The 25,232-nt window shown below is 40.8% G+C and overlaps 1 protein-coding gene across 3 annotated transcripts; it reads right to left on the reverse strand.

The window, feature by feature from the left end:
• Nucleotides 1-554: 554 nt before the first annotated feature.
• On the reverse strand, nucleotides 555-24,497 carry HMGCS1 (3-hydroxy-3-methylglutaryl-CoA synthase 1). Of its 3 annotated transcripts, none has more exons than XM_070357453.1 (12): nucleotides 24,361-24,497; nucleotides 17,945-18,005; nucleotides 9,361-9,818; nucleotides 8,916-9,041; nucleotides 8,238-8,402; nucleotides 6,413-6,578; nucleotides 5,443-5,613; nucleotides 4,858-4,964; nucleotides 3,368-3,493; nucleotides 3,092-3,255; nucleotides 2,007-2,105; nucleotides 555-1,493 (listed from the first exon to the last, which is right to left on the reverse strand). In XM_070357453.1, the coding sequence occupies exons 3-11, from the start codon at nucleotides 9,806-9,808 to the stop codon at nucleotides 2,016-2,018; spliced, it is 1,563 nt and encodes a 520-aa protein (XP_070213554.1). In that variant the 5' UTR covers nucleotides 9,809-9,818; nucleotides 17,945-18,005; nucleotides 24,361-24,497; the 3' UTR covers nucleotides 555-1,493; nucleotides 2,007-2,015. The 3 variants fall into 3 exon arrangements, with proteins under 3 accessions (XP_070213554.1, XP_070213552.1, XP_070213555.1); XM_070357451.1 differs by having other exon boundaries at nucleotides 2,002-2,105; XM_070357454.1 differs by lacking the exon at nucleotides 17,945-18,005 and having other exon boundaries at nucleotides 2,002-2,105.
• Between the last annotated feature and the right edge of the window lie 735 nt (nucleotides 24,498-25,232).

A 25,232-nucleotide genomic window follows, 5' to 3' on the forward strand; every position in this document is an offset into this window, starting at 1 on the left:
AGAATAATAAACTATCAGTATATGTTCCTCCATACTAGACAAATAGCTCCTTGAAGGCAAAATCATAGATCTTGTAAGTCTTTATTTCTGACTTAAGTGATGTAAGTAGAATGTCCTGCTTATATCAGGTTTACAAATTTTGGTGAAAGAGTTAGTGAATCAGTGAACTGAAATGAAATGGATGCCTGCACTTAAAAATAGCATATTAGCTGCTTTCTTGCCTAAACTGTTAGTTCAGGATGTTAGTTCAGGAGGGAAAAAAAAAAAAAGAATATTCAAGTATCTAAAATATTTCTCTAAAACTTTATTCAAAGTTACCCACCTCACTGTTAATAAGGTGCACAATTGATGCTCTGTGCCAGTTTCACTAGGCCTGCCCATTGCCGGCAATGGGCTTTGAGAAAACCCGTTTCCTGACACCCCCAAAGTTAAATTACTCTTTTCAAAACATACTGAACTCCCGATACTTGCAAAAAGTATTACATGCACCATGTCCCCATCAATCTTTAAATCTGAACTTACATTATTAATCTACATCAGTGTATGTTAAAATGAAGTCATTTCAACAAATCATAACTGTACAAATCAAAACACCACTAGTTAATATTAAGAGTATTTTACAAACACTACATTACATATTACCTTGCAATCTGAAACATTACATTTCATATTTGTGTAAGTTTATTTTAGATAACTGAAACTTCACAGAATTCAACGGCAAATAAAGTTTAAAAAATTTAGTTCTGTACATTAGTTCCAACTATCTCTATTTTACAATCTATAAGGCTCATGTCATAGTTCAGCACCAGAAGGATCTAAGAAACTGTCCAACCAGTCTTCTTATTCATTCCATGTGATGGTTTGTTACTGTTGCTATTTTTAAGGTGAAAGTCTGAGAAAACGCTTTATATATCCTACTTCCAGACCTTGAGAAGTGGAATACTTTTTGGCTGGTCATACTATGTAAAAACCTTGAGTTGTATCTTTCAATTTGCACTGAACAGATACAAAAACGAAAAAGGAAAGGAATACTTACAACATGAGTTGAGGCTGTCAGTCTTTAAGTTGAATTTATAATACTGAACCATCAGAAATAACTTCACAATGCCCTGTCCCTGTCCTTCCTTTTTGTTTTAAATTTTTGAAAGGCAGCCAGAAAAATGTTTTATTTATTCCTGAAAATAAGGTACAAGGGAAGGATCACAGCCACAAGCTTTCTCATACACAGCTCCAATAATATCAAGGCTCTTCCACAAAATACACTTTGCACTGAGTCAGGAGCAGACCTAGGGAGCAGACCCATAGCCCCCAGAGGTACCATGTTTTCCATACCACAGTCTGCTCAGTGCTGGCATCCCTCTGTTCACAGAGATCATGGCAGTAACTCATCACTGATGGCCTGGATTTAAAGTAACAGTTTTCCAGAACCAGTGTCACCGTTCCCAATTCTTCTCTCTCTCTCTTTTTCTCTCTCTCTCAAGGATTCACAAATTCTAGAAAAAGAGTGTTTGTCTTGTCATTTTCAAACTGGGTTTGTGCATATTACATTAAAACCACACATTCCCTAAACTAAAAATTTTTTTTTTTTTTCAAAAACCACAGGAACCTTCAGTAATCTTGTTTGTTCAAAGTATAAAATTCTTACATGTTTAAAAAAATTAAAATCGGAGACTAGTACCGCTGCTTTCCTCACCAGAAGTGCACGATTTCAGGCTACATTTAAAAACTAAGCTTCATGCATACACATGGCCAGAGAGGTATGAAGTCTTACAGAGCCCTTAACATCCATCATTCGAGTACAGTAAGCATTGGCTAGATCACAACAGGAAGCATGTTAGCAAACTGAGCAAAGAGACTTTCTCAAGGACACGATAGTTTTCCAGGCTCCATGTCAGTCACGTAAAAATTTAAGCAACATGTAATCTTTTAAAATTGACCCCAGATGTCCCGTTCCCCCAACCGTTCCCATACGCTCCCCCAACCCCCCCTGAAGTCCTCCACCTCACAGAAGTATCTTAATGCTCCCCGTTACTGATGACAGCTGCTTCAGGTTCTGCTGCTGTTGCAGGGAGTCTTGGCACTTTCTTAGCAGGGCTTGGAATATGCTAAAAAAAAAAATATATATATATATATGGTCACCTCTTAAGAGTTTTTTTCCCCAGGAAAAATCATGTTACTAACAAAGTTCTAATAGGAAAAGGGCAGCTCTGGAGAGAAATATATATATATATATTATATATAAATATATATGTATATTTATACATATACAACTATATATTCTGTAGAACTTTTCATGGAGGGAGCAAAAATGTCCATTCTTTACCTTATGGTGAACGTATCATATGATTACCCTGTAGCAAGGGAGAGGAGGGCTACGGAGATCTATCTACCATACCCAGTATTTCCCTTGTTATAGCTTGCCTTTGATTTCAAACACTCGGGGCTTGATTTGCTACCTCAAAGAGCAAGACTACGCGTTCAGCACATTTGTGCTGAATGGATAAAATAAATAACTTCGAAGTTTTTAAAGTCCTCAGTTTGAAGCCTGGCTCTGATCTTGGTCAAGTCTCATTTAACTTCTTTCAGCTTCATCTCTAAAATGGGCACAGTAGCATTTACCTCAAGGGGGTTTTTATAAGGGTTTATGTAGAAAACCTAAAAAGTGATTAGCATGTAATACGAATTCCAGTCATAACAATTACTACTCCTTCTTGACACCTGGAGATAGAGTAGACAATGGCCTGAGAGAAGGGATGTGAGGGGCTCAACACCCAGCCCCTGCTTCATCTCTCACCAAGATACAAACCACAAGTGAGCCTTCTCAGTTTTGCTTTAAACTTTGGTATTGCTAAAAAAAAAAACAACCTAGCATTTACTGTGCACTGAAAAACACTAACTGCCAAGGGCTGCATACAACTGGAAAATGCACAGCTGGAACCCACTCCCAGAGCCCTGGTTCTCAATCACCCTGCTTTATTGACATTCCTTTAAGTGGACAGATTTCAGTGAGGTCACCTCAGTCAGGAGATCTGGGGATGGAGATTTTCTTATCCCATCAAAGCCCAAGACCAACACAATAAGCTTTACTTACCTCAGCTGTAGTGCTTGGGTGCACAAGGCCTACTCCCTCATTCAAAGTGTCGTCGTTTAGAGACGGGCGCCGAGCGTAAGTTCTTCTGTGTTTTTCGTCTACTCGAACTAGGTACCATGTTCCTTCGAAGAGGGAATCTATGGAACTCTGGGGAATGTAGTTGGCTAAAGGAAAGGCAGAGCATATGAAAAATGAGTTATAACATATAACTCATCTGGTAATAAAACAGCCCTCCAGTAGGCTTCTGGGTGTATATTAACAATTTAATGTTTTTACCCAAGTGATGAGTATCCTCTCGGAGCTTCATGTTTTCAGCAAAAATATCTGGTGCCACACAAGTTCTTGAGTCAAGCCTTGACTTAAGATCACATATGCTTGCTACTATTTTATCAAGAGCAGACCCTAAAATAGCAAATAATTGCAACATTAATACAGTAAAAATAGTATACATATCCCAAAGCCTGAACAAAATGCTGCCAAAAGGAAAAAACAACTTTTCATTTCTTTCAGAACTACAGGCTATTGTTTAGTTAAAAGATAAGATGTTATTTATTTGATGTAGCTTCCTATGAACCTTGACTAGACATTTGTTCAGCCTTGGCCAGCAGACAACTGAGGAAATAGGTGGGATGTGAAACTATAAATAACTTGTCTAGAGTCAACGAACAGTTTCAGAATAATGCCAAGTCTTTCAACCGTTTTTCTCTGTATTTTTGCTCCTTCCTGCTCAGGGAGGGCACAAAAGTATCCTTAAATACAGCTAAGACCACATCCCTATAAACATTAGATAACTTAATAAACCACCAAGCCTGCAAGAAATGGCCTGGTATTATTCACTCCTATGATCAGTCTCTGGAGAAGGCAGTGGCACCCACTCCAGTACTCTTGCCTGGAAAATCCCATGGATGGAGGAGCCTGGTGGACCTCAGTCCATGGGGTCGATAAGAGTCTGACATAACTGAGCGACTTCACTTTCGCTTTTCACTTTCATGCACTGGAGAAGGAAATGGCAGCCCACTCCAGTGTTCTTGCCTGGAGAATCTCAGGGACGGAGAGCCTGGTGGGCTGCCATCTATGGGGTCACACAGAGTCGGACACGACTGAAGCGACTTGGCAGCAGCAGCATGATCAGTCTCAATCATCAGTGTGAAGACTCAAAAGCTGCCCGCCTTAAATAAAGACACTTCCTTTTCTCTACCTATGCTTTAAAAATGCCATAAAAGGGACTTCCTGGGTGGTCCACTGGTTAAGAAACTGCCTTGCGATGCAGAGGAAGTGTCTGATCACTAGCTGGAGAACTAAGATGCCACATGACTCAGAGCAACTAGGCGGGCATGCTGCAACTGCAAAGCCCAGGCACGCGAGAGCCCGTGCACAACTACTGAGCCTGCGCACTGCAACCAGAGCGTCTAAGCACTGCAACTAAGACCCCACGCGGCCCAGAAATAAAGGTTTTTAAAAATGAGATAACAGATTAAAATAAAATTACTTGCCAAAGAAGGAAAAGTTGAACACTTTATCATTAAAAAAAAATGTTTAAGCTCATTATACAGTTTTTTTCCTGACTTGGAAAGATATTCTGACTCAGACATAATCCTGCCATTTACCCAGTTAAAGCAGAATTTTTGGGCAGAGTGTTGACAGAAGTAATAAAGATTAAAATGTCATAAAGATCTATGGAAGAGTTAAATGTTTCTTGAGAAGCCTAAGTCAGCCTTACCACAGTAGGTTCTCAGTACATTGTTGTTAAAAGACTCAGCGTTTACCTGGTGTGGCATCTTGTGTAACTTTGAGGGAGTACAGAGTGGCAGCCAAACCAGAACCGTAAGAAAACACGCCGATCCTCTTTCCTGCCAGCTGCTGAGGTGAGTACCTATGTAGGAGGGAAAAAAAGCTCTTAAATTAAAGTTTAACTCATCCTACTACAGTGGGTAGAGAACCACAGCTGGAATAAACTTCATCCTAAGCCTAGGGATCTGACCTAAAGTTTTACTGTTTACAGTAAGCAGATTGAAAACAAGAGTTCTCATCTCTTTAGGAATGATGGAGTTGAGAAAAGTTATGCCCTAAAATAAACTACTTTGTCAACTGGGGATTTATGGTTCAACTGTAGGTCAAGAATAAAAAGACCATGAGAACAACAGCAGGGAAAGATAGCGTGAAATTTAGTACTCTGGGATAAATAACTATAGCCTCATTCCATATCTCCCTCAAGTCAACAAAGAGGCTAGAGACCCTGAAAGGAAAAGACCATTCTGTGACCTGCCACCAACGTGCCTGATACCAGATCTGGTCTTAGAAATGTAACATCCCCAAACAAGCGGACTGAAGCAATGGAAATCCATACTTACTGTGCGAGAACAGAAGCCAGGGAGCCGTACACTGAAGATGTGTACATATTTCCATTTTGATTTGACACAAGCAAAGATGCCTTTGTTTTCTGATTGAAGAGTTCTGAACTAGCTTTCATAAATGCCTTTTCCACATCTCTGTCAAAGTAGGTATCTTCTAATTTAACATCCCTGAAAAGTTTAGAAAAAAGATAATCTTATAGTGTCCAAAGACTATATTTTTATTATATTACTTACTAGACCTAACTACTATTCTAATAGAAGTATATGATGCTGATTTCTATTTATTAAAAACCAAGTAGCAGTATGCTAATTGCTAGATAAGATATAACAGTTGTACAAATGTGGTTTTTCTGAAAAGTTTTTTTTTTCTTTAATAATCAAGACAACATAATTCTAATGGGTTAATAACCTCCTACAGCTCTGTCATCACCAAACAGAATATACTACTATTTCAAGTCCATAATATTGTCTATTTAGTTAGAAGAGTCACGTTTATAGGAGCCAAGTGTTAAAAAATATTTTATCAGATGGAGAAGGGACACAGGAGAAACAGCAAGAGTTTAACAGGCATAGCATGCCAGGAGGCCCCAAAAGTGGGGAAAACAGAAGGAGTATGAGAGCAGATATCAGGAGTGGCCAAGGGCAGAATGGATGTAGGCAGAGGAGAGGCAGGGGGGAGAGTGAAGACGCTGCTGTATAAATACAGGCACTTGAGGGGCAATATTACCAAGGTGACAACAGGAACAGATCTAAAAGGAGGAAATAAGAAAACCTGAATAGAAAAGACTAAAGAATTCATATAGGTGAACGACCACCTCTCTGGGACTCAGTTTCTTCACTGATTAAATAGGTTAGACAAGATGACTTCTTTTGACTCTAAAATTTTCATGTCTGTATAAATAGCGGTTTAACCAATATAAAAAAAATACTCTCACATAGAAGGGAGAAAAATCATAATTCCTCTTACCCAAAGGCTTCTAGGCCACTGTAGATACTATTCTTATCTCTGTTCTGGTCATTAAGGAAGTCATTCAGCAACATCCGAGCTAGAGATTTCTGAACCAGTTTACAATAGGGTGAGTGGAATATCATGAAACCAAAATCATTCAAGGTGAAATCTCTATCATTTCCCTCTGAAAGAGAAATCCAAAGAAATTATGAAATCCATTTAAACCACTAACTTTTGAAGTCTGATTTTAGAACATGGTTGGGATGTCTTTATATCTTTAAGTAGCAATAAAAAAATATACTATATAATGAAATATCTCTATGGTTTAAAATTTGTGTCAAAAAGACACCCAGAAATCGAACAATATACACTATTATTGGTTTTCAAACTAAACTATCACAATCCATTAGAGGGCTGTGTAATCAATTTAATGGATCAAGGCCAGTTTTTTGTTTTTTTTTTTTTTTTAATCTTAATAAATTAAGAGGTTGTTTTTTTGTCTGAATGAAAAAGAGTAGAAAAGAGTAAACTGTATAACTTGCAGCATGGGCAAAAAAATTTGATGACATTAGTTTCCATTTAACTGCACATAACAATGTAAAGTCTATTTCTTACTGCAGATTCTAATAAATGTTAGAAAATCACTGTACTGTTAAATACTGGTAAACAGTATATATTACATACTTCAAGAATGCTTCTTATCTAAAGCCACTATGTTTCCTAATATCCGTTATTGAATCTTATTTTTAACCCAGTCTCACAAACCCTATAAAGCGAAGTTGGACTATGGAAAAAGCATACTTTATATAATACTGTGTGCTTTCATGGTTTTAATTCAAATACTGTCCTTCTCAGTATCTCAAGCACTTTCTCAGGGTTAAAGATAGAGATTGATGATGACGCTAAAAGAGCAAATATGAATTCACAGAAGTGAAGTGAAAGTTGCCCAGTTGTGTCCAACTCTTTGCGACCCCATGGACTATACATACAGTCCATAGAATTCTCCAGGCCAGAATACTGGAGTAGGTAGCCTTTCCCTTCTCCAAGGGATCTTCCCAACCCAGGGATCAAACCCAGGTCTCCTGCATTGCAGGTGGATTCTTTATAAGCTGAGCCACAAGGGAAGCCCATGAATTCACAGGTCAAGTACAAAAAGACTATGTGGGAAGGTGGGGGTCACTTTGGTAATTTATTTTCATTAGTTTTCTCCAGATCACAGTTGCAAACTGAAATTTGTTTGCAACTGTCTACCTCTTTCAGAATATGTACCAAATTCAAGTTACTTTCTTTTTTTACCTTACTTTTGATATTCTTACTGGGTTGCTGCTGCTGCTGCTAAGTCGCTTCAGTCGTGTCTGACTCTGCGACCCCATAGATGGCAACCCACCAGACTCCCCCGTCCCTGGGATTCTCCAGGCAAGAACACTGGAGTGGGTTGCCATTTCCTTCTCCAATGCATGAAAGTGAAAAGTGAAAGTGAAGTCGCTCAGTCGTATCCGACTCTTAGCGACCCCATGGACTGCAGCCTACCAGGCTCCTCCGTCTATGGGATTTCCCAGGCAAGAGTACTGGAGTGGGGTGCCATTGCCTTCTCCACTTACTGGGTTAAGTCATCCTAAGTATTTTTACAGAAATAAACTTCATTTACAAAGTTTACCTGTTCTCTTAAATTATACATTACCAGAAACTGTGGGAAAACTATGCTATTTGGTGGGTGAGGAAGCAATGGTTAAAGGAAAATACTAATGAAGGATGCCCACGAAGTAGTTTCTCACTAAAGACAGTGAGTACATTACACTGCCCTCGACAGATAGCAAAACCAAGGAAAACTGATAAAACCCACCTTTTTGCCACCGGGCACGGATCTTCTTGCGGTAGACAGAATAGCAGCGGTCTAATGCACTGAGGTAGCACTGTATGGACAGTTTTCCATCTACTATAGGATATTCAGAAAGCATATCAGGCTTGTAAAAGTCATAGGCATGTTGCATATGTGTCCCACGAAGTCCTATTAGAACAAAAAAGGAAGAGGTCCATGTAACTCTGCTTCCTGATGTATGTCAGTAAGCAAACTGCATTATCTGGGAACTTTTCTTAAATCTAGTCAACTCATCACTTGCAGAATAGAAATCACAAGGTGAAACGAGTATGTGATTGAAGTGAAACATAACAATAGCCATGGACAGGCCTAAGCCTCTTGATATGCAACATTTTATGCAAGTTTCATACACCTAACTGGGAGATCACAATTGCTCTGAACTGAAAACAAATTACTACATGACTATGGGCAAGTTACTTCTCCCAGTTGTTAGCAACCCTACTTAAACCCATTTTACTCCTCTGTAAAATGGGGATGACATCACTTGTGTCATAGGATTGCTGTGAAGACTAAATATGATAATACACATAAAGCTCTTAGCAGGTAGTGCCTGCATTTAATGAACACCAAGTACAAGCTTCTAATTTTTAAATTTCTCAGCATATTGTGCAAATTAAAAAAAAGTACTTCCCAAACACTCACCTCGTTCAAAAATTAAAGGTGCATTAGGCCCAATTAGCATAGCAACGGCTCCAACCCCACCTGTAGGTCTGGCATTTCCTGTGGCATATACAGCAATATCCCCTGCAACTACCAGGGCATACCGTCCTGAAAAATATTATTTGTTAGTATACAAGAAGGTGATTGACACCCTAACTATCATACATACAAACTGAAAGTATTGTATTTTCCCAGAATGTATCATATTTTCCCATCTTTGGTAAAGAAAAAAAAAAATTCTGACTAAATTTTGATAGATAATTTTATCCTACATGATAAACAGAACTAATTTCTAAAGTAAATATGTTGAAAGTCATAGCTATCTTTCTGAACACATTCAAACAAGCATAACTGGTAAAAGTCTGCAAATGGTATTTAGGCCTATTCCTCCTCAAGGATAGTTTCTTTGGGAAAATATGCAACATACCATCCCAAGAGCTGGACTCAATCCAATTAACAGCATTAAAGACAGCGGCCGTGCCTCCATAGCATGCATTAGTTGTATCTATTCCTTCTATATCCGTATTCCCAGACTCCTCAAAGAGCTGCATCAAATTCGTCTTCACTGACTTTGATTTGTCGATGATTGTCTCCGTTCCAACTTCTAGCCGCCCAATGCAGTCATAAGAAAGGCTATTTCTCTCCATAAGATTCTGGACCACAGTCATGCACAGAGAGTTGATATCTTCTCTATCTGTGCAGAAGCCCATCTTGGCTTGGCCCAAGCCAATAGTATACTTTCCAGCATCTACACCATCATATTTTTCCAACTCTGCTTGATCAACATATTGAGAAGGAAAATAGATCTCAAGGGCAACAATTCCCACATCTTTGGGCCAGCAGGCTTCTGCATTCAAAGGAAGCGACCCAGGCATGGTGAAAGAACTTTAGAAAGAAAAATAGAAAAAGCAAAACAAAACATTGTTTTAGATTATAGGTTGTAGACTGTCAAGTTCAAACTTGAGAAATCAACATTGATATTAATTTCTAAATTTAGTATATTCTTAGGACAGCCAATTTTAATATGTGGAGGTAGCAATGATAGTATGACCAAAGTTATTGACTCCACTATTACTTAAAGTTATCTTTTAGAAAGACTTACAAGTTATTCAAAACTAGGTATCTTTAGATTTAAAGTATGATTACTAGAGGTAAAGAAAACTGAAATAAGACTCATCTATGTTATAAAGAACTATAAGATAAAATGAGAATTTAGTAACATGGCCCACAGATCAGAACTCAAGTATCTGATCTATTCCTGGCCACTCAAAAAGTTTAAATCATTCATTCATTTCCATATATGGATTATTCACAGCTATTGACTTTATGGGACTTTACATACTAACAGTTTTAGTTAAACTAAGATACTAAACTAAACCTGTTACATACTAACAGTTTTAATTAGGTCAAACAGTATTGCATTCTTTATTGATCTAAACAATCCCAATACCTAGAAAGGCCACACTGTCAAGTCTGCCATGGCACTCTATTCAAGGCCCCTGCTATTAAAATCTCAGCCTTCCAGAGTAACCTCCACCCCCACCCCATCATCTAGAACCCAGATGATTACAATTTTAAGCAAAGACAAGTTCCCAGACCCATAACAGGACAAAAGTCAATATTCTGTACATTCCACAGCTAGTGTACAGGTGATAAATGATCATGAGATCACAAGATTATCATTTCGCTTCTACATCAGGCAAAAGAAAACAACCAATCCAAATCTGAAAACTGGTACCATAATCCACATATTATTTGCATGGCATCTTAGACAACACCTCTTAAAATAATCCCTTTTTTAAAAAAAGGGCCTTTAAAAGTTGCACTGTTGCCACACCAACGTTCAGGAGTGTTTAGCTTCATTTACCAATAGTGAAAAGCAAATGTGCTAGCCACTCAAGGGTGTTGCTATGACCTATGGGCAAGTCACATAACCTATCAGAGCCTCAATTTCTTTAGAGGTTATTTCAATCAGAAAAAGAGAAATTACTCAGGATGTTTCTAACAAGGAGGAGGATTTTAACATAGGGCAATGGTTACCACTCCGTTGGCCCAGCTACAGGAGCAAAAGTGGGGAAGACGGTTACTATTCAGACCCCATGAGCACACACTCCTACTGAGGCTGCACCTTGGCTGCTGAGTGAGAGCCAAAGCCCCACACTCTCACCGCTGCTGCCACTGACAAAAGGCAGATCCTGTATTTATGTCATTTTTCTTCTGCCAGTCTGCCAACACAGGTGGAGTACTGGCGATAATGAAATCACAGGCTATTACCATAGTGAGTTGTTAATTACTGAAATCTTGAGAAAATATCTCAAGCAGAGAAGCTGTCCTTAAATCATGAGATCTACACTTAGCCTGTAGGTTATCAAGATATGAGTGTATTAAAAGCTGAAAAATAAGCACCTGGAAATACAGTCACAAAATTTTAAGTTAAAGGCCTTAAGGGACACCAGTTGAATCTTCCTTCTAAATAAAAGAATCTTATTTACATTTTTTCCTCCATCCAAACAATGACAACATGTTAAATGCCAAACATTCGGGATAAGTTTAATAGGAGGTAACCCTTGCCCTTTCTAATATTCACTGTCTTGTGTGATGGTAAGCTACAAATATAACAATAAACAAGTGAAACGAGAGAGACAGTCCATCTTATTCTGTTAGGAGAACTACCTAACCCAACTGGGGAAGGAATGAGAAGAAAGGCTTCTTGGTCGAGTCTTAGGAATGAGTTGGAATAATCAGTAAAGCTCTGCAGAAGCAGATGGTAGTAGTTTTCACAGGATGGACAACATAAACAAAGGCACACCACAAGGAACCACGGAAAGTTATACTAATTTACTGAAGTGCAATGTGAGCCCAATGAGTAGATCAGGCAAGTAGCGGGTCAGGAGAGCTAGCTAAGGGTTGAGTCATAAAGGTTCTGGCATGTGATATTAGCGAGCTTCAGTATCATCATGAAGGCAGAGAGAAGCCATCGAAAGAGTTTTAAACAATATGGTTACATTAGTGTTCAGATCAGTCTTTTTCCAATTCTGGAATCAATTTAGTGAGCGTCAACAAACATCTTTTTAAAACAAAATAGAAAAGAACAAAATATCAGATTGCATGGCACATAGTAAATGCCAAGAATTTTCATGAAAATTTTGTTTTAATTATTCACACGTATTCTGGGTTGCAATACAATGTGGATTCCTTACTAAGGGTCACAGCCAGAAAAGTGTAAGTCCCCATTTTACACAGTCACTGGTGCTATGTGGAAAATGGATCTGAGTTAGGAAGTTGATATGGAAGCCCAATGAGATATAGCTCATGAAACAGAGCAACTACTGCATGAAGAGAAAAGGAGCAGCTTCAGAAAATTTTGGAAGCAAAAAACTGGCAGAAATTGTGATTGACTAGATGGTAGGAAAAGGACGAAATATTTAGGGTAGATAACTCCCAGATTTCTAGCCTCCACTGTTGTATTTCTTGACAGAATCACTCACTGGCAGATACACTAAAGTGAGCAGAGAAGCATCTCTCCACTTTGTCCCATCTCTTCCCTCTTTTAGGCAAACCCATTGATTTTATGATAATCTAAACTAAGCTACACTGAGGTTTAAATGAAGACAAGGCATATTCTAAGTTTATAATAAAATATGTTTAAGTCATCTGCATAGTCCACAGAAAAGAACTCTAAAACTAGTGTTAAAAACAAAAAGCAGCCCCTATACTTATAAAAAGAACCCCTCCTATATGCTACCCTTTAAAGCACCAAAACAGAGGCAGTAGGATTAACCACTTTTCCAGCCTTTCCCCAAGGTACCCTTTACATTCTTTTCAGCTCTTCAAACTGCTCTAAACATGATGAGGACAATATAATTTTCCCTGCCTGGTCCAATAGCTTGCAGTGCTGTTGGAAATAAAGTGGAAAAATACATATAATCTGAAGATATGAACCAGTTTACGCCATAAAGCAAAGCTCTAATTCCAGAATTAATCTATGTTTATCATAATCAAATCAGCTCTGATTAGTTCTTATTATATGGTACTTACTAAATAAGGTATAACTCTATTATTAAGCCTAATACTTCAGTATTCTTGCCTTGAGAACCCCATGAACAGTATGAAAAGGCAAAATGATAGGATACTGAAAGAGGAACTCCCCAGATCGGTAGGTGCCCAATATGCTACTGGAGATCAGTGGAGAAATAACTCCAGAAAGAATGAAAGGATGGAGCCAAAGTAAAAACAATACCTAGTTGTGGATGTGACTGGTGATAGAAGCAAGGTCCAATGCTGTAAAGAGCAATATTGCATAGGAACCTGGAATGTCAGGTCCATGAATCAAGGCAAATTGGAAGTGGTCAAACAGGAGATAGCAAGAGTGAACATGGACATTCTGGGAATCAGCGAACTAAAATGGACTGGAATGGGTGAATTTAACTCAGATGACCATTATATCTACTACTGTGGGCAGGAATCCCTTAGAAGAAATGGAGTAGCCATTATGGTCAACAAAAGAGTCTGAAATGCAATACTTGGATGCAACCTCAAAAATGACATAATGATCTCTGTTCATTTCCAAGGCAAACCATTCAATATCACGGTAATCCAAGCCTATACCCCAACCAGTAACCCTGAAGAAGCTGAAGTTGAACGGTTCTATGAAGACCTACAAGACCTTTTAGAACTAACATCCAAAAAAGACGTCCTTTTCATTATAGGGGACTGGAATGCAAAAGTAGGAAGTCAAGAAACACCTGGAGTGACAGGCAAATTTGGCCTTGGAGTACAGAATGAAGCAGGGCAAAGGCTAATAGAGTTTTGCCAAGAGAACGCACTGGTCATAGCAAACATCCTCTTCCAACAACACAAAAGACTCTACACATGGACATCACCAGATGGTCAACACTAAAATCAGACTGATTATACTCTTTGCAGCCAAAGATGGAGAGAAGCTCTATACAGTCAGCAAAAACAAGACCAGGAGCTGACTGTGGCTCAGATCATGAACTCCTTATTGCCAAATTCAGACTTAAATTGAAGAAAGTAGGGAAAACCATTAGACCATTCAGCTATGACCTAAATCAAACCCCTTCTCATTATACAGTAGAAGCGAGAAATAGATTTAAGGGACTAGATCTGATAGACAGAGTGCCTGATGAACTATGGACTGAGGTTCCTGACATTGTACAGGAGACAGGGATCAAGACCATCCCCATGGAAAAGAAATGCAAAAAAGCAAAATGGCTGTCTGGGGAGGCCTTACAAATAGCTGTGAAAAGAAGAGAAGTGAAAAGCAAAGGAGAAAAGGAAAGATATAAGCATCTGAATGCAGAGTTCCAAAGAATAGCAAAGAAAGATAAGAAAGCCTTCCTCAGTGATCAATGCAAAGAAACAGAGGAAAACAACAGAATGGGAAAGACTAGAGATCTCTTCACAAAAATTAGAGATACCAAGGGAACATTTCATGCAAAGATAGGCTCGATAAAGGACAGAAATGGTATGGACCTAACAGAAGCAGACGATATTAAGAAGAGGTGGCAAGAATACACAGAAGAACTGTACAAAAAAGATCTTCATGACCCAGATAATCACAATGGTGTGATCACTCACCTAGAGCCAGACATCCTGGAATGTGAAGTCAAGTGGGCCTTAGAAAGCATCACTACAAACAAAGCTAGTGGAGGTGATGGAATTCCAGTTGAGCTCTTTCAAATCCTGAAAGATGATGCTGTGAAAGTGCTGCACTCACTATGCCAGCAAATTTGGAAAACTCAGCAGTGGTCACAGGACTGGAAAAGGTCAGTTTTCATTCCAATCCCAAAGAAAGGAAATGCCAAAGAACGCTCAAACTACCACACAATTGCACTCATCTCACATGCTAGTAAAGTAATGCTCAAAATTCTCCAAGCCAGGCTTCAGCAATACGTGAACCGTGAACTTCCAGATGTTCAAGCTGGTTTTAGAAAAGGCAGAGGAACCAGAGATCAAATTGCCAACATCCACTGGATCATTGAAAAAGCAAGAGAGTTCCAGAAAAACATCTATTTCTGCTTTATTGACTATGCCAAAGCCTTTGACTGTGTGGATCACAATCAGCTGTGGAAAATTTTGAAAGAGATGGGAATACCAGACCACCTGATCTGCCTCTTGAGAAACCTATATGCAGGTCAGGAAGCAACAGGTAGAACTGGACATGGAACAACAGACTGGTTCCAAATAGGAAAAGGAGTATGTCAAGGCTGTATATTGTCACCCTGCTTATTTAACTTTTATGCAGAGTACATCATGAGAAACGCTGGGCTGGAAGAAGCACAAGCTGGAATCAAGATTGCCAGGAGAAATATCAATAACCTCAGATATGCAGATGACACCACCTTTATGGCAGAAAGTGAAGAGGAACTAAAAAGCCTGTTGATGAAAGTGAAAGTGGAGAGTGAAAAAGTTGGCTTAAAGCTCAACATTCAGAAAACGAAGATCATGGCATCTGGTCCCATCACTTTATGGCAAATAGATAGGGAAACAGTGGAAACAATGTCAGACTTTATTTTTGGGGGCTCTAAAATCACTGCAGATGGTGACTGCAGCCATGAAATTAAAAGATGCATATTCCTTGGAAGGAAAGTTATGACCAACCTAGATAGCATATTCAAAAGCAGAGATATTACTTGCCAACAAAGGTCCGTCTAGTCAAGGCTATGGTTTTTCCAGTGGTCATGTATGGATGTTGAGAGTTGGACTGTGAAGAAAGTTGAGCGCCGAAGAATTGATGCTTTTGAACTGTGGTGTTGAGAAGACTCTTGAGAGTCCCTTGGACTGCAAGGAGATCCAACCAGTCCCTCCTAAAGGAGATCAGCCCTGGGTGTTCTCTGGAAGGACTGATGCTAAAGCTGAAACTCCAGTACTTTGGCCACCTCATGCGAAGAGTTGACTCATTGGAAAAGACCGTGATGCTGGGAGGGATTGGGGGCAGGAGGAGAAGGGGACGACAGAGGATGAGATGGCTGGATGGCATCACCGACTCGATGGACATGAGTCTGAGTGAACTCCGGGAGTTGGTGATGGACAGGGAGGCCTGGCGTGCTGCGATTCATGGGGTCGCAAAGAGTCGGACACAACTGAGCGACTGAACTGAACTGAACTGAACTGAGAGTTAAACAAGTGACTTGTTTCACTTCGGGGGGAAAAAAATGTAGCTAAACTAAATTAATCCATACCCATCAAAGTGAATCATGAAGTGAATCATGACTCAGACTTTGGTGTGGAAAATTTTTTACACTGTCTGCTTCAATCAACATTGCTCATTCTCTGAGGATTTTTGATAGCCAAAGTATTTTCGTTACATCCTTGGTAAGTTAGTGACGTCTAAGTTGCTCATTTGTGTCCGACTCTTTGCAACCCCACGGACTATACAGTCCATGGAATTCTCCAGGCCAGAATACTGGAGTTGGTAGCCTTTCCCTTCTCCAGGGGATCTTCCCAACCCAGGGATCAAACCCGGCTCTCCCACATTGCAGGCAGATTCTCTACCAGCTGAGCCACAATGGAAGTCTTGGTAAAACACCATCTAATTTGAAAATATTCACCTTTTGGTTGAAATTGAGGGAGAGTGAGAAAAGTAGAAAAAGAGAGGAATATTAATTCACAAAGTAATTGGCTTCATGGCATTTAAAACAACAAAAAGATTGATATAGTTTCTGGTCTAAAATCTTTATTCTATTAAGTTGTGCTCTTATGTCGTCCTCTCAGATGTCCTCTGATATAGGCCAGATATAAACTAGAGAAAAAAAAAAGGCCAGCTAAAGACTTGAGATTTTAAATAAAAAGATGTAAATTTTCATTTAAAATTTCTTCTTTACAAAGAAGGAGAAAAATACACTTTTACCACAGAACTCTGTGAACCTTGCAAAGCTATCTTCCAACAAAGACCAGAAGACGACTCATTCTGTCCTAAAGCGAAAGCTCACCCCCTCTGGTGGACAGGAGGAGCTCCAGGTCCCACTTCCTTGTGAACAATTTCTGAAGGCTTCCTGCCTAGCAGGACACAAGATGGACCAATATGATCCGCTGAGAATCTTTTAAGTTTGTGAATGACAGACAGATGGGAAAAGCAAAAGGAAAAAAAAAAAAAAAAAGGCAAAAAAGCAGGGAAATCAGCTAAGGATGCTGATATAAGGGCAGACCTAGCTCCTCAGGGCTCATCCGGGAGGGACTTCGGCATCAGTTCCCAGGACCATGATGCCAGCCTCCTGAGCTCTCTGCCTCCATCCTTCCCCTGTCCTAGGATCACCTTTCTAAAATGCACATCTGACCTTTGATAAGGTGCTATTTAAAACTATTCCAAGCCTCTTCCTTGCATTGCACAAGGAGCTTCTGGAAAGCAAGAAGTGTTATTTTGTTCATCTTTGTGTTCCTAGTCTCCAGCCCAACGCTTGGCATAGGCTAGAAGGTGGATGTTGAATAAATGAAATCCTACTAGCCTTCTAATCTAAAATTAGTAACAATCATAAGAAATCATAAAGCCAAAGCATAAAAAAGCAGAATCATAAGAGGAGCTCCATCATTACAGAAGAAAGCAATAGCTGCAAATAGTTAGATTATTGGTTCAAACACATTTCTAACTACTGTCCAGTCTCACGTACTTGTAAACATTCATCCGTAGCCCAGATGGATATCTTTTGAGGCTGTAATTCAACATGCACTATTGGTACACATGCATACCTGTGACTGTTTCTGATTAAGCAGTTTATAGGATTACATTTTATTATCTACATTTATTTCCTCTTATGAGCCAACACTAATTTTGAAAATTAGTTTCTAGATTTTAAACATTAGTCTAATAAACACAAAATTAGTCTTCTGAAGCATTGTGGCATTAATCAATATTTAAAAGATAAAATTCTATAATGGGTTTTAAGAATGTGTAGCGCACACAATGGTTATTTGTCCTAGCATAAGAATTAAAAGTCCCCCTTCCGTTAGAGAGGAAAACTCTCCTTTAGCAGCATGACAGGATGCCGTACCTGTGTGAGGGGTAAAGAACTGCAGTCTCCAGGTCTGTCACTCTGTCTCCTCCTTCAGGCACTAGGAATTTCAAATAAGAACCTTTTGTAAAGTCATATATCAAATAATGACTGCAATTCAAAGTAAGTTAAAATAAACATTTCCTGATCCAATTACATTATATAGAACAGAATTTGACTTTGCTTAAGGAAAAAAAAAAAAAACAATCCCAAAGAAAAGCAATGCCAAAGAACGCTCAAACTACCACACAATTGCACTCATCTCACACGCTAGTAAAGTAATGCTCAAAATTCTCCAAGCCAGGCTTCAGCAATACGTGAACCGTGAACTTCCAGATGTTCAAGCTGGTTTTAGAAAAGGCAGAGGAACCAGAGATCAAATTGCCAACATCCACTGGATCATTGAAAAAGCAAGAGAGTTCCAGAAACACATCTATTTCTGCTTTATTGACTATGCCAAAGCCTTTGACTGTGTGGATCACAATCAACTGTGGAAAATTCTGAAAGAGATAGGAATACCAGACCACCTGACCTGCCTCTTGAGAAACCTATATGCGGGTCAGGAAGCAACAGGTAGAACTGGACATGGAACAACAGACTGGTTCCAAATAGGAAAAGGAGTATGTCAAGGCTGTATATTGTCACCCTGCTTATTTAACTTTTATGCAGAAGACATCATGAGAAACGCTGGGCTGGAAGAAGCACAAGCTGGAATCAAGATTGCCAGGAGAAATATCAATAACCTCAGATATGCAGATGACACCACCTTTATGGCAGAAAGTGAAGAGGAACTAAAAAGCCTCTTGATGAAAGTGAAAGAGGAGAGTGAAAAAGTTGGCTTAAAGCTCAACATTCAGAAAACGAAGATCATGGCATCTGGTCCCATCACTTTATGGCAAATAGATAGGGAAACAGTGGAAACAGTGTCAGACTTTATTTTTCTGGGCTCCAAAATCACTGCAGATGGTGACTGCAGCCATGAAATTAAAAGACGCTTACTCCTTGGAAGGAAAGTTATGACCAACCTAGATAGCATATTCAAAAGCAGAGACATTACTTTGCCAACAAAGGTCCATCTAGTCAAGGCTATGGTTTTTCCTGTGGTCATGTATGGATGTGAGAGTTGGACTGTGAAGAAAGCTGAGTGCTGAAGAATTGATGCTTCTGAACTGTGGTGTTGGAGAAGACTCCTGAGAGTCCCTTGGACTGCAAGGAGATCCAACCAGTCCATTCTGAAGGAGATCAGCCCTGGGATTTCCTTGGAAGGAATGATGCTAAAGCTGAAACTCCAGTCCTTTGGCCACCTCACGCCAAGAGTTGACTCATTGGAAAAGACCCTGATGCTGGGAGGGATTGCAGGCAGAAGGAGAAGGGGACGACAGAGGATGAGATGGCTGGATGGCATCACCGACTCGATGGACGTGAGTTTGGGTGAACTCTGGGAGTTGGTGATGGACAGGGAGGCCTGGTGTGCTGCAATTCATGGGGTCGCAAAGAGTTGGACACGAATGAGCGACTGAACTGAACTGAACCGAAAGATTATAAAACTTTTTTCTCCTTATTTTATTAGCTCTTACAGTGGTAGTTTCAGTCCTGGTAATGAGTTGATATCTCCTGGAGTAAAGAGACTTACACATTCAAGAGCTTGCTCTGCACTTAGGAGCTTGTGACTTTAATGACAGTCTGTGCCTTTCTGAGCTTCAATTTCCTCATCTGTAAAATGGAGCTAATACCTGCCCTCCAGGTTCATTGTAAAGGATGCTTGAGAAGATAAAATATGTAAAAAATATAAAGCACCAATACACTGATTATTATCTTAGTTCTTAGTATTTTTCAAACAAAAACAAATCTTTCTAGCAAGAGCTAATTACCTTCATTTATTTAATCTTATGCTCCTGGTTTTCAACATGTCACTTTCACCTACCCCAACCTTTTAGCAAGTGATTTTCCTCTTAGAGCTTGGGTTAAAAAGGTAGATATTTGATATCAAGACCAAGGATCATTAAGCTTTATCATCATTTAAATTATGTGGAAACAAAATGGAAAGTGACCTTGGAGCATTTTCCTCTGTCCATTTACTTTGAAGGGTTGTTACTCGGAACAGTTCCTGTTGGACGCAAACACAATTACCTTTGCACTCTATTTAATTGTTGGCAAATACAGCATCTGCCCTTGCCTGATTAACTGGAGAGTACTCTCAGATGCTATTCAGTAAAGCTTTACTGCTTTCACATAATTAGATCATTTAAGAGCTTATAGACTTAGTTCCTTTTACTTCATTAATCTCCCCCCACCTTAAACAGATTCTGAGTTTTATCAGAAAAGATAAGACTGCTGCTGCTGCTGCTAAGTCGCTTCAGTCGTGTCTGGCTCTGTGCGACCCCAGAGACGGCAGCCCACCAGGCTCCCCCGTCCCTGGGATTCTCCAGGCAAGAACACTGGAGTGGGTTGCCATTTCCTTCTCCAGTGCATGAAAGTGAAAAGTGAAAGATAAGACTACTGTATTCCAAAAACCTGATGACAGAATAATATATACAATGAGAAAAGAACTAATTTTTTGTTCTTGATTACCTTAAATTATGCTTTTGTAATCTGCAAATTAAGCTTTCCATGGAGACTAGTGGGGGGGAGCATGATCCCTCTTCTCTGAAAAATGTTGAAACTATTTAAATAACTTAATATTTCTTCTTGAAACCACATATGTATATGCATTTGACACTATTTTAATCAAGGGAATTTCTCCTGAACTGCCAATATTTCTTCTTTCAATTTTGATTATTTTCATCAGGGAGGGAGCTTAGGTGGGAAGGCATAGAGCAAGCAGCAGGGACAAGGGAGGGAGTGAACTCAGTGCACAAGAGAAAGCGAGGAAAGACACAGAAGATAAAAGAACCGCACAGGACTGCCCAGCTACTCAAGTTCTCAGGAGAAACAGAGGCCTGGAGTAGACAGGAAATGGAGGCCACAAATACGGCTTTGGGAAAGAATCAATCCAAAAGGGACCTCCCCCAACCCCGCAGCTTTCCATTCTCCTCTGCAGCTGCTAGGAGGCTTCTCTACCTGGACAAAAACAGCAGTGCCAAAGGCTCAAGCAGGTTATCAGCTTATTTCTAACAGGTCTCTTCAGAGCAAGCGATAGAGGCAAGCGGTATGGCTCAGGAGGCAGTTAATAAATCATAGGCATTTTGAGTTTGGCAGAGATTAAACCTGAAGGTGGAGAAGGAACCAGCAACCCACTCCAGTATTCTTGCCTGGGTAATCCCATGGAAAGAGGGCCTGGAGGCCTGGATTCTATGGGTTCACAAAAAGTTGGACACGACTTGAGTGACTAACACACACACACCTGGAGAATGATGAGACTGCCTAGGGCTAACCAACTTTCTCCTGGGGTTTATTCAGTGTTCTGAGTTCCTCCTCTGGCTCCCTTGTTAGCACATATTCAAAGAGGTGGTCAGAGAAGTTCACCCAGTACATATCCTGGTACACAATAAACCACACGCAGTTACCTGCTGATGCTTTTCACCATTACAGGAAAGATATCCAGGAATCCTTCTTAACTGAGAACGAGCTGGCAACCTTTCCTCCTTAGGAGGGCCAGCAAGCAAAACTACTGTTAGGAAAGCCTCGCTCACATCTGTACAACTCTGGTCTAGTTCCCTAAGAAAAAAATACAGACACCCTGCCTCCCCCCAGAGGTACTGGTCTGCCTATCAGTTACTCTACTCGTATTTCAAGGTCCTGTTCTAGGCTCCCTCTTCCAGGAAGGTTTCCTCTAGCTTTCTAATCAGGCCCTGCATTCACAATGACACTGAAGCCTTCAAAGTCTACTGTCAGTGGAAAGCTAGTTTCCGGCAGTTTTCTTAAGCATTTGGAATACTTAGACTCCTGTTGGGAGAAGGGCTATAATTTGATTCTTTTAAAATCCCTTTGAGACGCTGGAGTAAAGGGCACACAATTGCATTTTTGAGTGACTGAATTTGGAGTTATAATAACTAGAGGAAAAATCTTTTAAATTCAAGTAGTTACAGCAGGAACCCTCATCAGTGAATTCTTTTCACTATCCTTTTAAGATGAGCTGCAGCCCCAAATGGTGTCCAGAAGCTTAAAAAAAAAAGAACAAAAAAAAAGGTTTTTTTCTGCTGCTCTTCAAAGCAAATGGTAGGTTTCAATTATTCCCTGAAAAATGTAAGGAATTCATATGGAATCAGAAGAGAACGCTTGTTGGCCTTATGTCATTCCTAAATGCACACCCCTCCAGGTCCATGCCTTCCAAAGATGAAGCCTGTAAGCTCTGAAAGACTAGCTCCTCTATTGCTCTCACTACACTCGGTTAACAAGCAGCAAGCGGGCACTATCACAAGCCAAGCATTAGGATGACTACATTACTAAGAACTGAGTCCTATCGCCTTCCCATTAGATTGGGTAATATGTTTTTAATCTATACAACTGTCTTGAGAAACATAATATCACATCCTATGATGCTTGGTTTTTTAATAAACCCAACATAAAATTAGGACTATTTTCTTTTTCAAATCAAACTAAAGATTCTCATATGTAGCCCATTAAACTCCTCCATCCACAGCCCCAATGCATCTCCTGCATTCAGTTCTACTGGATTGCTGTTTTAAATAATGCTAGGGTCCCCAGGAAGCACATATTACACCAATATCAGGGTTTTGCATTTCCCGTGAGAATAGCTATCTAAAACGTCAATCAAAAAAAAAAAAAAAAAGTAAATCTCAAAATCAATCCCTCAGTTAAGAGAAACAAGATATAAAAGCACTCTGGAGAAATATAAAAAAAAAAAAAATGAAAAAACAAAGGCCCAGGATTAGTTCAACAAATGACGTGGACTTCTATGGCCCCAAACATAATACCTGTATAACTCACCCCATCTGAAACACCTTCCGAGAACTGGGGTTACTTACTAAACTAGAACTGAACTGAACTACACTGGAACTGATTTACGTGCACATTTACAAACTTAGGAGAGAGACCTGCAAAGTTTAGACACCCAGAAAATAAAGTCTTTCTCCTTTTCCATAAGATCTGCTATCCCTGCCCTCCTCATCCGCACAAAAAAATAACTCAAATTTTAAAAATAAAAACCACAAACTGCTTGGATATCTCAAGCTGCAAAGAACCATTTGGCCCAGATACAGGATAAGGACTTTCAGTTAGCCTTCTAACAGAAATCTGTGCAAAGAAGTCTAAACTCCACCTCAGAAGGAAAAATCTGCTTACTAGCCCTTCCTATGTCTTAATCTTCTCATTTGTCATTGTTTTTCATAATTCATCCCTGAAATAGAGCAAATGTTACTCAGCAGCGGCTAGAACACCTCAGGTGCAGCAGGTTGGCAAGAGCATCAGTCTGAGGGAAGAGTTGATGCAGAGGTGAACGAAGAAGCCTGTGATGCCCTAAACCAAGGCCGCCGGGCAAGTGTAACCAACAGGGACAGCCTCATATTACCTGTTGTCCAAAACTCTCCTCCAGGGTGGGTCAGCATAATGCCTTCTCTACCACTGGTCAAGGCAGTTCACACGTTTTTCAAAGACTCCATATATCGAGTTTTGAAAAGCCCTTGGTTCAACCCAAAGCCTACTGTGTGTGAAGCCCTATGCGTGCCTGCCCATTACATCATCACAACATGTCAGGCTGGTTCTGAAGCTATTAATATTAGCAGGAGGAGATACGGACTTTCTAGAACACGGAGGAGACATATATATATGGGCTTAAAAAATATGGAGGCAGGAAGGTGGGAGGCAGGAACCTGTGATATTGGAAGCAAGCACAGACCGAAGCAGTCTAGAGTCTGAAGTACTCAGCCAGGTTAAACCGCGGTTGTGATGCTTTCTCTCACCTAAGCTAGGGAAGAAGAGCAACGCTGCCCACCTCCCTTCCTCCCAGTCACTCTCTTTAAGTGGCAAGACGACACACCCCCTGCCAACCTGCAAGGCTCCAAGTGTGATCCTCCGCATCCTTGGGCGTCCACCCTGAAGCCAAGGCTCCAGGAACACCCTAGCAGACCAGCTCCTTTCTCATCCCCCTCATGTACCCACCCCCATCCCCTCAAGGTGGTCACAGCCACTCCCCTGGCACCTCCAGCTCCTATGTCATCAGAAGCCTACCCCTCAATACCCTCTTCTCCTTCTCCCCTCTGCGACTCGCCTGCCCACATTAATGCCCCCATCCTCCAGGACCCACCGCGGTCGGCCCCAGGTCCCCGGCAGGGGAAGCCCATGCACGGCCCCCGCTCCCGACGCCCTATCCTCCAAGTCCAGGTCCAAACCTTAGCCCTGACCCGGACGGAGCCGGAGCTGCTTCGGGCCTAGTCAAGGACACTAAATCGCCGTGCCCTCACCCTGCCCGCGAGGCCTCAGCAGCCCGGGTTGCCTCCTCCACTCGGGACACTCACCCAAATATGACCGGGCGGTGGCCGTAGAAAGTGAACGACCAACGAAGGGGTAGTGCGAGCCGCCTTCCCTCCGCCACTAGCTTTATAGCCGCGGACCGACCGGACTCCGGCGAGGCCGGGAGTCCGTGAGAGGCGGGACAGTGGCCCCAGCAGCCAATCGTGGCCGGCAGAGGAACCCCGGAGTACCCGCCCCCTAGTCGGGCTTCAACCAATCCGAAGGAAACTAGAGGAAGCGCTAGCTGGGGGTTTTCCCTCGTGGCTGGAAGGGCGAGGGAAGGGGCGGGGACAAAGCCGGAGGGCAGAGAAAATGGGGTGAGAGAGTGACGTGTGGTGGCCCGAGAGCCGGCCTACCAATGACAGAGCGGCGAGACACGGCGAGAGCCAACGGGAGCGGAGTGAGAGGTTCTCCGGCCAATTGAAGCTCAGCGAGAGGAGATGAGAACCAATGAGGCCTCCGCGTCCCACCACTGGGGAGAGGTGGTCTAGTGTGGGAGGCAAGTTGGTCCCTGCTGGAGAGTCCGTCAGGTTGCCTAGCAACCAGAGCTAGGCGTCACCTATAAGATTTCTAAAATACTTGATTTAAATTCAATCTTAACGTTTCCTAGTTTCCTAGAGCAGCCCACATACAAGCTGGAGCATAATACATCACCAAGAATTTGTAAACTTATTCTAAATACCAGATTTGTAAATAATATTGTAACCTCTATACAAACGAACTAAACTTAAAAGCATGTTGGTTTGGGATTAGACACCAGTGAGGAGGGTAAGGGGCCTTGCCTAAGCAGGGAGTTTGTCCTAATTCTTGGATTTTTCCTAGCCCATATCATATACTCTGAGGAAAGTGGCTCCACCTGGCCCATTCTCCACTGTAT

Source organism: Bos mutus, chromosome 20 (genome assembly GCF_027580195.1).
Source record: "Bos mutus isolate GX-2022 chromosome 20, NWIPB_WYAK_1.1, whole genome shotgun sequence".
Taxonomy (NCBI): domain Eukaryota; kingdom Metazoa; phylum Chordata; class Mammalia; order Artiodactyla; family Bovidae; genus Bos; species Bos mutus.

What these genes read in the sequence shown, in the direction of transcription:
- HMGCS1 (XM_070357454.1), bottom strand. Translation starts at nt 9,808, where the DNA reads ATGCCTGGGTCGCTTCCTTTGAATGCAGAAGCCTGCTGGCCCAAAGAT. An exon ending in ACCTTTAATTTTTGAACGAG is followed by an intron (nt 8,403 to 8,915) that starts GTGAGTGTTTGG and finishes TTGTTCTAATAG; the next exon opens with GACTTCGTGGGACACATATG. An exon ending in ACCCAAGCACTACAGCTGAG is followed by an intron (nt 2,106 to 3,091) that starts GTAAGTAAAGCT and finishes TTTTTTTTTTAG; the next exon opens with CATATTCCAAGCCCTGCTAA.